The sequence below is a fragment of the Wasmannia auropunctata genome, unplaced genomic scaffold, assembly GCF_000956235.1.
Source record: "Wasmannia auropunctata unplaced genomic scaffold, wasmannia.A_1.0 LD335994.1, whole genome shotgun sequence".
Taxonomy (NCBI): domain Eukaryota; kingdom Metazoa; phylum Arthropoda; class Insecta; order Hymenoptera; family Formicidae; genus Wasmannia; species Wasmannia auropunctata.
In genome coordinates, this window is record NW_012026896.1 from 1,952,220 (window position 1) to 1,966,355 (window position 14,136).

A 14,136-nucleotide genomic window follows, 5' to 3' on the forward strand; every position below is an offset into this window, starting at 1 on the left:
TTTACGACTTTATCAAGATATTGAATATCAAGAAGTTAACAACGGCTTTCTTTGTCAAAGTTATACGCTAATAAAAAATTTATCGAGTTCATTAAAGTCTATGACTTTAAAGAAATTAGTTTCACATGGAGGCAACTTTTAAAACAATCTTTTCTTGTTAATGATTTTCATCTAGGAGGCAAGCACTGCTTACAACTTATTTAATTAATTTGTCAGTAATATGTACTAGAACATAATAATTTATTATATATCACATAAGAAATATCGATATATATATGGATTACGAACAGCAATGTATTCCATATAATTATTACAACACTGATCAATAATAAAATTCTCTACTAGTAATTATAATAATATTCGTAAAATTCTTTTCTCTTTTATGTATTTAATTAATTTAAATTACTACGTTATAGGACTCCGTGTTTACTGCAATGTAGTCTATCTCAGGCGTGCAATTAATCGTTGTTACTTATATACGAGTCTCTCTATTTCAGGCGCTGTTTGCAAATTAACTTGGCAAGATTTTTGCAGAGAATGCACAAATACTCAAAGATTACGCACGAAATGTCAATTTTGCATTAATTTATTCACATAAAGTAATAATAACCAAATATGTGAGATAAAATTGACTCATAGATAAAGAATATCCAGCAAGTAGAAAACGAAAGCAAATTCAAAGGGCGTATGTACATGTACTAATCGAGAGTTGTATTTTCTTTTAAATATATTCCACTTTATTATTTACAGAGAAGAAAAAACTTTGTATACTTTCCTCTCAAAAATAAACTTTGAAATATAATTAATTTCTTATCTTATATTTTTTGGCAGACGGCGCGGAGTATAATATTGCACTGCACTTTACTGTATTTTGCATTACGGATAATAATAAGGCCAATTATTCTGAGAGGATTAAGCAGTACATTAGAGAGATAGAGCGGCGCCTCAGGGTAGCAGTAATTTATATGCGAACGAAAGCACCTTAATGACCATAATGTTAGCCTTGCGAATTTGCGAGATTATTACAGTGGAACATTCTAATAATAATTTTGCCATCCTTTCCTTTACCTTTTTTTTTCAAAGTCAGTCAAAAGTGCCACCTCATTTCGTTTGAGCTACAGGAAGATTGCGGTAAGGTCTTGAATTGAATAACCGCGTCATATAGAGTTCGACTCGAATATAGAAGTAAAAATTCCAGACATAATTACGCTTTTTTGATCGACACCATTTCTGTTAGAAAAATTAAATAAAAAGAAATACGTGTGGATGTTTTGCAATGATATTTGCACACTAGCAAAATTGCCGGGGAGTGTAACACAGTTATGTATACTTTATTGCAAAAATACGCTGTTTACTAGTCGATTAGCGTTTAACGATGTAAACGACATGACGTGCATATAAAAGGAAAGAAAAAGGAGAGGAGGGGCTGCAGCCGGGTTACTTGAAACGTGCTAGGCGCGTCTACGGCGTTACGTCGAGAGAGCCGCAACATAAATAGCACGTGCAACGTACTCGCGAGCGCGTCGATCCGCGAGCAACAAAAAGAGCTTTGTAAAAGTTCAATGCGTTCTCCCCGGCCGCAGGATCGTAACACATTCTCTGCAGGGAGCGTGCGCGCGAGATGGATTCGGCTCGCTCATCGGCGCATCACCTATATCGTGTCGCGTCGCGAGAATTAGATTTAAATTGGAAAAATTACATGGTCCAATTGCAAATCGCATTTCCATTTTCGTCGCCGCAATCCCTCTCTCGCTCTCCCCTCCCACCAACGTTCATTTCTTCGTTTTTTCACCGGCGCAATTTGCATGGCGTCGAGCGCATAGACGCGCATCTGATAGCTAAATTTAATTTTATCAAAAAAGCAAGAATAAAAAAAAGAGAACCTTCGCGATTCGAAGCTTTACGCGTGATTTCATCCTACTTGGAAATTCTAGAGCGTAACGACTTCCGCCTTCCTGACTTACGAATAGCGACTCGTCTCCGTTACAGAAGTTTCCTGAAGTTTTAACAAGGAGATTCCTCGAACTCGTCTGATTTTTAAGAATTTATAAATAAAATAAGACCTTCGATTCTCTTGTAACAAAATACAGAGGGTGAGATGCCAAACAGAAAATTATCTGTCCAAATGTCTTTACGAGCAATAACGAAATTTATCAGTCCTTCGACGATCGCACGAAGTTAAAGACGCACATCAACATTATTTTATATCGCTGTAACTTCCCAATATGATACATGTTCGCCTTTACAAGAATGCATTTTTTACACAAATTGGAAATTGCATCTCTGATTCTTATATTAGAAAAGAAGAGAAAGATTTTATAATTTTATACTTTATATGTGGATATATTTTATATCTCGCTATGTCTACGTCTTGAAATTTGACGCGACCATCGAAAGATTGATGATCAAGGAAACTAAATCTATTGAAGATCGAAGACAATTAATTTCTCGGCAGAGAGGCAGATATTTTATTTCTACCAATAATAAGCATACAAAAATCTTGATCTACATCACCACAATTATTTGTGACAAATAGATACAAGATTAATATTTATCGAGCAAATGTGTTAATTATAGATAACTAATATATGCCACCTAGAAAATCATTGAGCGAACACTATTGGCACTTGTTATAACCTCGAAGAAGAGTAATAAAATATTTATAGATCGTTTGTAAAATCGAATACCGTTCGATATCCTCGCTTTTGGTAATACTCGGAGATAGGATACATGATATGTTGAGACTTTACGATGCTGTGCCTGCGTTTTACCGCTCTGGCGTAGTTTATACGGTTTACGTTGCACTTAGAGGATCATATTCTAAAGCAGACATTAAATCTATTTGATATTATTCTACGTTGCTGCTAAATTACATCTATAAGTTAGACTGCTGAATTATGTCTACTTCATTTCTATTTATCATTTTTATTACTCACTTTTCATTATCTTCTTCAGAAAATTATTATTTCGTAAAAAATTATTAAACAAACTTACTTAAAATGTTTATCAACAATTAAACAAGTTATTGATGTTTAAATAAAATTATATATAGCTATGCACAAATAGAACTTTCGTATTTTTTTTATTGTAACGCGCGTTTTATTGTCGTTTCAATAACATTTTTCATTACTTGTGTCAAATTTTAAATATTAAAACTTACATTCCAAATAAAATTTTAAAATTAATGTCAATAAAACACGAAATGGTATATTAACGAAGATTTTTATTCAAAGGACGAAAAATGCATATTTTAAAACAAAGCGGGTCTCATCTGCTCGCCTGATTATGACACCTTTACGTTCGAGAAACGCATGAGCCTCATCTTGTTGCTCTCTCAATTATTCAAGAGATAATAACGAGACTACATATTAGTTCGCGGCAACGCGTGACATGTCGCAAGTCGCGCGTATACCATTTCGTGAAATTTATTCAGGCCGTTTCGCGGAATAGGAATGTCGTACACATTACGTACGTAGGTCTTTAATTAAATGTACTTCAATTTTTCTTCGTTGCATTACCTCGTTACCCGTTTAGAAGAAGCCGTTTACTCATTAAAAAAATACGTGCGCGAGAAACGGACGCGTAGTTCTTTAGACTTACAAATCACCTGTCGGTTGCTATATACAGGGCAATCCCTTTGTATATTAGTTCAAACCATTTTTTACCAAAGGTACCTTCCTTCCCCATTCTCTCCGTTTTCCTTCGTGCCCCATGTGATATTAATGATTGTGAAATTGAGCAGCTGGGTTTATCTTTAATTCGGGATAAGAAGAGCGGAGCTTATGTAGAGAGAAACAGATACTGCCCGGGCACGTACCGAGGGTGGCTTAAAGGAAAACGATTCGCGACTAATACATGGATTTCGCGAGTCTGTGAGCTTGGCTCAATGACGGTGCTCCCGAGAAACTCTCATCCGTACGATATGGACTTGAGAATTGAAGGTGCAAAACTCTTTCTTCCTTCCGAAGCGAAACTGCGTAAGACAGCGCTTGTTAGTCTTTTAAAGCTTCGTATTTCCGCGGACAATACGAGAGAGTCTGAAATATTGAAAGTTCCTCCGAAACTCCATTTTTCATCCAAGGTTCTAAAAGCATCTTCGACTTTCCAGCAAGTTTAATGAATACTCGTCGGAAGAAATTTTTTGGATGAAAATATTTAGAAAACACCAACACATCTTTTGTTATATCACAAATTAAATCGTTTTAAGCGACGAGCTTTTATATAAATATTTATTGTAGAACACAAAAATTAAAGTTTTATAGAACACAATTTCAAAACAACCTGATATTATACGTATTTATTTTCAACATTTTTTATTTGATAAAAATTTGTAAAAAATTTGTAAAGGATTTGCAAATAATTTATCTACCGCACGTTTATTAATAAAATATTGTTACTTATTTCGCGCATTTTGTAAAGCGATAGCTTTTATCCACCCACTTATTCCTATTCCTCCATCGTACTTGAAACATACATTCCCGTCTGCCCTATTCCGTCTGTTTCTACTTATGAAATAATAGATAGGGCAAGTTATGTACCCAAAATATCGGATCGGGCGACGTGATATGTACTCGAATTGCACATTGGCCTTATTATTATTTCACCTGTAGCATCAGGTGCTACGACGGGACCGCGGCGCCCAGGGAATTCGGTCCCCGGCTTGTACAAATTTGCACTTTGATCGAGAATACGTGTCCCTTCCGCGGCGAAACGTCAAGTGGAATCCACGTCGAATAATTACGTCGATAGAGATCCAGCGGATGTCCGCAGAATGAAACATTCCGTAACGAAAAGCGTATTCCAATTTCGCTCGACGGTTATCGTACTATTCCGCCTGCCACGGCCAACAGTATTATACATTCGAATAACGTAGTTTAGCATACGGTAAAAATTAATATCATACCGAATACGGCTGACTAATATCAAATGTATGCATAATCAAAATTCAGTAACACGACGAATTATCTCGTTTAATCCTAAATATTGTCTCGGCGAATTATCTCCAAAATCTCGGTTACGTAAATATGATAACGTATCGTATTATAACTTTCAAATATAATAATGTATTATAATTTGTAACATTAATACTTTTACTGCTACAGTCTGACAAATTAATTTGAAAATTTCACATTTTGAAAACTTTAACGAGGTTTTTAACGGTAGGTTTATTAACATAAAAGGCCTTATCAGCCTTAATCGTATCACAGAAGAGAGATAGCGAATGTCAGAAAATTAACTTTTAAAAATCCATGTTGAAAAAACCTTTAATTTGACGTCGTCTATCTACCAAAATAATCTGATTTAAACGAATATTTTAAAACTCGTCTGCCTTAACGAGATGTAAACTACTTATTCTTTCAAAGATAATAAGGAGAAACGATCCTTTCGGTCAGCTTCTAAGTGAATTTCTGCGGAGCGAGTTTACCCAAAACAATATTTCGCGCGGTTATTTATACGCATGAGGGGTATACAGTTAACAGGTGTCTGAATCGCGGATTCGGCACCCTACCGTTGACGTTAGGCGCTCTCTCGCACCAGTCACCCAGACTCTCATCTCCCGACTTTCCCGCAGGCTTTTGAGCCGCGCGGCGCGGCGCGGCGGAGGCGGCTCGGATAAATTTTTCATCCAGCGCGGGAGAACTTCCAAGAGTTGCGTACATATTTCCCACGGGGGTTCCCCGGTCTCTTTTACGAGCCCACCCGCCCACGATATAACACAATATGGTTCTAATATGATACCTTATACTCGCGTTTAAGACCCTGATAATAGGGCGCCGCCGGCATTGTCCTATTCACGAGAGATTTAACATAATATTTGCCATTGAAGTCCTACTCGGTCTATTCAGTGCACCGTCAGAAATTGCCCCTGCATCCATCTCGAATGCTGTTGTGATTCCACCTCTCTTTCGCCCGTTCCTCGCCCTGCACCAACCCGTTGCCTCCTCCTCCTTCTCCTTCAATCGGCCAACTCCAAGTTTCGCTATTAGAACGCCGCGGAGAGTATCTTACGTAAATGCCGCTCGATGGCACGGCTTTGAAATACAGGCAAGCTCCGCCAAGATGTATAATCCGCGTGAAAGGGGCAAGAGGGAGGGGAGGGACGGGAGACAAAGGCGAAAACGTAAACGTACCCGCGCGACAAACGCGCCGGAATTCGCCGGTGCCTGCGCCAAGCCGGAATCCGAATCACTGGAGAAATCCGGGGCGTATCAACAAGATAAACAAACGATAAGTCAAAACGTGCCGGGATGTGAACAACGACGAGAATTTATGACAGGATGATGGAAGAGACAATCTGAAAACTCAGCTGCCCGAAACTGCCGCAAGGTCTCTCTCAAATTATTGACTTCTCAGACCAATAAAGATATTTTTTTTTAATGTAAATACTAAATTCCATTAAATCCACCGCTTACGCACGTCCAATTAAAACTTTTTTGACATTCGCTGAAATTTAATTAACTAAAAATTAAGATTACTGTCTGCTCGCGCTTTTCCACGAACTACAACAGCAATCCGTAATCTTTACTTGTTAATAACTTAAGAACTTTCGACCTCATATAATTTCAGCATAATATAGTAGTTTTGGAAGAATTTGTATTTAATCACTCGAGCGTACAAAATGTAAGATTTACTTTAAAGATTTAAATAGTATTTATGTCTTCGCGCTCGTGTTCAAAGTTATATCACTTCAGCCTATTTGAGAATCTATCGCGCGCGAGCGCCGGAAGAAGCACGAGAATTTTTATTTTTACAAATTCTCAAGCGCGCTAACAAATACAAGTCGCGAAATTGCAGAGGAACGAGGGACGAACTTTTCACGGAAATCTCCGCACTTCCGGTCATTCCCATTGTCGTTCATGCCGAGCTATCGTCGAAAAGTTACTCGGACGGCTTAATTTTCCCTAGAAACAGACTTAACCCACTTTCCATTCATCCGGCGATTATCTCGGCGGAGGAAGGAGGAGGGGCTGTAGAAAAGAGAGGAAGAAGTCAGGGGAACCGGTATCATAAATCGTCCTCAATGTCTTCACATTGCCGCCGTGAACGAGCGAATTCGTGTCGCGATTCGCGGAACGATCGATCGAACGTTCGCCAATCGATCGATCTGCCAATCGGACGAATAAACGGACGAACGAACGAACGAACGGACGGCGAAAATAATTTCGCGAACTCTCAATGGGAAAAGCACGAGATGCAATCACCAACCTGCGAGTTTCTGGCGCGTTTCTCTCGCCCTTGCTGACAACGTTATCCGTTGGAAAGGAGCATTTCGCGCTGTCCCGCTTGCAGCCGCGCGCTGCAGATTGCATCACGATTGATATCGCGGCAGTAGCAGCAACGGCGCGGCGCGATAACGCCTGTTCCCGTGCGGCATTAATGCGCATTTCGCAACTGTGTCTGATCCGATGGCACAATATTGTGTAAATTCGAAAATTTGTACACGAATCTCACGTCTACTGACGCGCATTTAACGGCGTATAATATACTACGTACGTTCATATCGAGAGCCAGCCTAAAGCAGCTTTTATTTTTAACGAATTATAAAAATTTGTTGCGCCAATTATTTTCTTTATTTATTAGTCCTATCCTCTTTTTTCAAACAATAACATGACCGATAATCGAAGAAGAAAGATTTCAATTTCAATTAATTGAGCGACGTATAATTAATTTTACATTAAGACAGTAATATATTAAATTATATAGGTAACTTTTCTGTCACAAATGAAATTGATCAAACTTTTCATGTAAATCGATATTTTCTTATCGTATTTTGAAATTACCGGATGTATTTATTATATTCAAGTCTACTTTCATTATTCCTTCCGTTGTCTTTCATTTTTTTCAATAAATATAATTGCGATTTATATATTTATATAACAAATTAGAAGAAGATATGAGAAATATATACATGTAAAAAAGACAAAAGTTAAAGAAATCATTATTTAAGGTATCTCAAGAGAGCAAGAAAGCGGAAAGCATTTTGCATATTACGAAACATATCTCTCATAACTGTATAACATGGAATCTTAGAACGAGCGGAGAAACCAACTAAGAAACTCTTTGCCCTTCCAATTTATCGTATTTGCGTAGCCCACGGGGAATCGCGAATAAGAATTTCATGCAGATAAGAGCTTACGCGCATTAATTTTAACCGCTATACGGAAGTTAAGTTTAACAGCGTAGAGTGGACTTTTACGTATCCCACCCTCGCTCGCGTGACGCCAAAATGCACACGAGAGAATAAAGCGCGCATCGCTCGCTCGGCGGCTCGTCCCTGTCGAATAAAACCACGGGCCACTGTTTTTTACGTAATAATGTTTCCCCAATGCCAGTACGTTTGACATTCAAATGCACGTAACGAGGCTTTTCGCGATACATTGTGCGAACTGCTTTCATCATGCGCGGCGGTAATGCCCGTGAAGCGTTTCGCGGTGCATTCGAATATTCCCGATGCGTACGGATTGCGAGATTTTGTAAGCTCGTGATCCGATGATGTAATTTGACTTTATTCAAAAAAGAAGACGCGTACTTTTTAATGGAACAGAAAGGATAATTTGTCCGCGCATGCATTTCCGTGCAATTCCACGTTTTTTCGCAAACTCGCGACTCGTTATTTCTATTGCACGGAGACAATACCCGAGACGCACGGGGATTCGAGCGCGCGAGAGACCGATATTTTTCCGAATAAAATTCTATTATGTCTGACGAATTCATTTGTGTTATTACTTTTTGTATTTTTCCGCGTAGACATGTACGTAATTAACAATAATTTAGTATTTTATACTGCAAAGTAAAACATTTATGTCAAAATTTGTATGAATTGTATATCAAGAACGTATATATTATAAGTATATAATTAAATTTTAATTAAATTGGAACACGATTTTTCATTGCCATTTTACAGAATATTGATATTTAATGTACCAAAGAATTCCGTAGTTGGACTTTTATTCGTTACGAAAATGCCGATTACAAATTCATATCTATACCTGTGTGTTACCAGTTTCATGACATATTTTATGCGAAATCGGAATCATTGATGCGGCATATTCGGTATAGCAAACATGTCTCTTAAATCTTAAAGCGAGCAAATTAAAGCTCGTTGTGTACCGTCTATCCTCTCGGTGCTTCGCGATATTTATTCAGAGAGAGTTATAGAAAATTGTTCTGGTTAAACTTTTATTTCGCACCGTTTCCTCGCGTGTGTGTTCCACGTGAAATATTTGAATACAAAAGAAATACGTACTGCATTCGGTTGCGCGAATTATGAAAAACGCATAAGTGAGTGACGTATTTATTCATTTCAGATGTATATTTGCGTAGCTTAATGCGCGCACGACCGGAATATGTGTACGCGACACAGAACAGTCGGGCGCGTTACTCTTGTTTCGCTGTTTTTCAGTCTGAACCATCGAACGGAGAATTTCCCCTCCGCGAGAAACAAAAACGCACGCGGACATTAACATTATCCCACGCGTAACGCGTTTATTATTTGACCGCGCATCTGAATTCGTTTTTAAATTCTTTATCATGCAAGCCAAATGCCCCGGACGAGTAAGGATCGAAAGATGCAATAAAAGCACATTGATGCTTATACATGCATTATGCAACCTCCCGCGGCTTAAGGGCTTTAAATTTGTATCCACGAAGTCTCAAATAACTTTAATCCTGGAGCCATTATGTAAAATCGCGGACTACTTCACTTCACAATATAAGCCGCCGCATAAAATTATAGACTGTATTCGCTTTACTTCAGTTAATTTCAACTTCATATATCGTGTTTCAGTTATTTAGTTTCATATTAATGCACGCATTAGATATAATTCAAATTACATTCATTTTAGATATTAAATTAAATTATTTTCTATCATTTCCTTATAAATTTTCAATTAATATGTCTCGTAATTAATACTTTGTCGCGTCGCGTAATAAGACACGGAAATGCGTTATTAATATTGATACGACGATGTAACGAGCTCTATTTTCCGTGCACAAGTGCGTCATGCACGAATGCGTAGTAAATTAAGAAATAATCTACGATTAAATATTGATCCCAAAACCTATAATAATTTGTGGCCTATCGATTTTGAGGCGCTGAATTCGCGAGGCGTTATTTTTACCTGTAATATTGCGCTTAACACACAGTAGGTGAGATACAACGTGCGTGATACAATTTTAATAGATCCATTGCCTGAAATTAAACCGTGATCCCCGATCACTCACCTCTATATGTACGATGCGCAGCGGCGAGGTTACATCGGGAATCTGCGCCAACCTGTAAGTATATCCAAATTATAGCAACGTCCGCAATAATTAATAATTCCAAGAGTAATTGTCGCACGTATAAAATCAACAATTTTATACCTCGCAACTGTTTGATGCGCAGCTGCGGCGGGGTATAAACATCGGATAGTCCACGCTAACCTATAAATATATTCAAATTACAGCAACGTCCGTAATAACTAATAATTCCAAAAGTAATTGTCGCACGTAATAAAGCAATGGTAAACAATTTATATCCACCTCGCAAACGGCAAGATAGGTGCAAGGACGAAAATCCATCTTATTGTCGGAGTTTCCTCCGCGCCCGCCGTCGACGCCTTTCCCGATTTTTCCTTCTCCTCGTCGTCCCTCTCATTTTTCCTTCCCGCCTCCGTTCCTCCTCGCTGCCGGCTCACGGGCGGACTCATTTCACTCGCGAAAACACATTGATTACGATCGCGCGGCGATAGAAACGGCACGCACTCCCGGCGTTAACGTTATACACGACGCGCGCTTCAAGATTCGAGACGCCGCCGTGACGTAAGAAAATGGCGGAAAAGAGGTACCCCGCGACGCGACGCGAGAACGCGATCCGCCCGACATCTGTGAAGTAGCGCTAATCACTGCGACGAACGTACCTCGGGCGGCAAGGTTTTAATTACCAATGCACGCGTACCAATGCCACCCGCGAACGAACACCCGGCCCGAATTTGCGCTCTCACGAAAATTCAAGGTTAACGGACTCGGAAAATGCTCGACCCGCTCCCTCCCTCAACTCCGCGATGTTCCGAAACGGAAAATCCAAATAAGCGCGACGCGAATGTGAGCAGCGTTGATAAAGGATATAATCAATCCCGTGGATCTCGCGACGAGACCCAACAATTTCTCGTCCCGCCTCGATGTATTTATTGTTACCTCAACCGAACGAATCGCGCGCTCGTGAAATATCCATTTCGATAAGCAGCCCCGATATGCATGTACGTAGTCGCGATTGTTAATCACTGATGATCGATAATATATCAGAGGATAATAGAGGATAATAACGTTTTCTGTTTGAGTGCTTACCACGTCGCGTTTCGAGAGAATAGAGATATATTATAACGGCGAGCGGCCCACGCGCGCGCCGCTGCCTACCGACTCGAGCCTCGCCGCGCAAATGATAGAAGCGTAGGGCGCGTTCGCATACGAAACGTTCAGTGCCGTACGCCGCGTACGAAATTAAACGATTCGCGCGGCGCGGTCACCATTGAAAATATTTAACGTGTTCTGCGCTGTCCAAGGTCAATTGTAATTCTAAGCGTTTGAGGTGTGTCGCGGAATTTAGTTTAACACGGATCTACATATTATATATGGAGAAAAAGTAAAGCTTAATAGAGCCCGTACTTATTTAAGCGAATTGGCCAATCAGAGCTGCGCGTTTAAAAATGGTATAGCTTTACGTTTTGGACAATTCTCGAGTGTAGTTTGATCAATTTGTTTACGAGCTTTAGGGCTCCCGCACATAAATTTCCGTACTCGTATTCAAGGAGAGTAATTAAAGCATCATCATAACATCAAAATGGCATCCAAATGACTAAAATAATTATTAAATGATGACGTTACCGTGACATGTTGCTCCGCTTGGGATAATTCTGCACAGGACAATCAATTTCCGTTACAGAATGTAGGATGGAATTTTATACATAAAAATTTTACGTACTGTGTAATAAAAAAAATAAAACATTGGCATGTATTATGGGTATGTTGATTAGCAAGTGTGTTCTTTTGGTTGATTTCGACGATTCTAATGGATCTAAAGCTCCGTTTTGTAATCGGGAACGACATATATTAATTGATGTACTCTTTGTACTTTAATTTTGTTAAACGGCTTATTAACGCACATTAAATTTAACATTTATTTGGAAAATAAAGTTCATTTTTGTTTTAATATAAAATTTATTTACATGTAAATTAAATGATGGTTATTATATTTACTTGTAATCAAATTTCCGTTTTCAGAGAAATAAATTAAAACCTTTTATAAATTTCACCTTTTATAAATCAAAAGAATTACATTAAATTTAAAAAGACTCCGAATTTGTAATTAATCCGCTTAACAATTCACACATTAAATTCGAGGACGAACTGAACTTGTAATTAATCCGCTTAGCAGTTCATCGTTTCGCAGGGAATTATTAATTTAACGTTATCATTACTTAGCGTTTCTTTATTTAATGTCGATGGTCAGATTGGACAAACTGTAATAACGCGACAAAGTTATCCATCTACGTGAATTCGAATTTTCTGATCGACGCAGCGTTCACAGCGCGCACGACGCGCGTCAGGCAGCACGCATCTGATTGGTGGAACGCGGAAGGTGCGCAACATGGCGGTCATACCGTAAAGCGTTTCAACGCGAGTGTCGAAGGTAGAGGTAATACAACGATCGGCACGCGATTTTGGTCTCTTGTTTTCTTGCGTACGGCGTATCAGTTATACACAACGTCACCGCTATCATTCGTGCTTCGAATCTCAAGCGGGTATAATATAGTTCTGCGTACATATAGTAATTCTTGCCGCTCCAATATGCAGGCGTCGCGCTATCATTTTTCGGGGCGCGCAGTCGCGACGAGTAACGCGATCACTCCTCGTCAACGAGCAACGTTTCTCTTAAATACTCGCGACGAGTAAATTCCAACAGTTTGTAGCGAGAAATAATTCACGACGACGATTGTTCCAATTACCTTTCGAAACGCGCGATTATTTTCTAATTAAAATACACCGCGGTGCGCGTCAGGAGAATCGCGCGTTTGAACGGCGGGAGATGTTATGGCATATCACAACGCGCGTCTCAACGCGCATATCGAAAATACAACGATTAGCACGAGACCTTGGTGTTTGTTTTCCTGCGTACGCCGCGTCGGCGTCGGCAGGTTGTACACAAAGTCGCGCCGCGGTCATTCGTGCTCGAAGCCTCGAGCGGGCGCGCAGTTCTGCGTATACGCGCCGCTCCACACACATAGGTATATCGTCGCGTTTATTATCCTTCAACACGTCTCAACGCGCACATCGAAAATTAAGGTAATACAACGAATAGCACGAGACCTTGGTGTTTGTTTTCCTGCGTACGCCGCGTCGGCGTCGGCAGGTTGTACACAAAGTCGCGCCGCGGTCATTCGTGCTCGAAGCCTCGAGCGGGCGCGTAGTTCTGCGTACACGCGCCGCTCCACACACATAGGTATATCGTCGCGTTTATCATCCTTCGGGTCTGCGATGAGCGTGTATATAAATTATAATGCGATCATTCCTTGTAATGCTTCTGAATACTCGTGGCTAATAAATTTTTATATACGTAGCTCATATCGAGAAACGCGATTCGCGGCTCGTTATTATTTTCCGAGATACGCGCGCTCGCGACACATACGTATTACAAGTAACGCGATTGTTTCTCGTGCAACGAGCAATACTTTTTAGCACTCGCGATAAATAAATTCCTACGGTTTGCTTGACGGGAAGTGATTCGCGACGGCGACTCTTTGTTATCCCTCGAAACGAGATTGTTTTTATTTTTTATTTTTTACGAAGAATCGCGATTGTCGCGGACGGGAGTGTAAAGTATCGCGCGATCGTTGTGCTCTCTCGAGATTGATGTATGTGTGCGGTAGTAATTAACCCGCGTGTTCGCGAGTGAGTATTGTGCGAGTACAATGAAGAAGTCTGAGAGGAAGAAGTGGGCCGCTTGGGAGGCATCGGACGACGGCGGAGCATCGCGGGGTAAGTGTAATTTATTTGTTACATGTTACTCGTTTTTAAGGAATTATTAGGTACTGTTTCACTAAATATCTATTTAAAAAAGAAAAAAACTAAATGCATGCCACTATTTTTGAAATATCA

At 39.6% G+C, this 14,136-nt stretch overlaps 2 protein-coding genes across 2 annotated transcripts in view; one reads left to right on the forward strand and one right to left on the reverse strand.

The window, feature by feature from the left end:
* LOC105453872 overlaps window positions 1-10,645 on the reverse strand; it is a 149,732-nt gene extending 139,087 nt beyond the window's left edge. The window contains exons 1-3 of the mRNA XM_011696145.1: window positions 10,525-10,645; window positions 10,366-10,425; window positions 10,225-10,276 (exon numbers count right to left, since the gene is read on the reverse strand). Of these exons, the coding sequence (XP_011694447.1) occupies window positions 10,225-10,276; window positions 10,366-10,425; window positions 10,525-10,563 (151 nt within the window). The 5' untranslated portion in view covers window positions 10,564-10,645. The remainder of the gene's footprint in view (window positions 1-10,224; window positions 10,277-10,365; window positions 10,426-10,524) is intronic.
* A 1,654-nt stretch (window positions 10,646-12,299) lies between these two features.
* Window positions 12,300-14,136, forward strand: part of LOC105453873 (dopamine D2-like receptor) — a 50,285-nt gene continuing 48,448 nt past the window's right edge. Inside the window, exon 1 of the mRNA XM_011696146.1 lies at window positions 12,300-14,016. The gene's annotated coding sequence lies outside the window, so the exon portion shown is untranslated. The remainder of the gene's footprint in view (window positions 14,017-14,136) is intronic.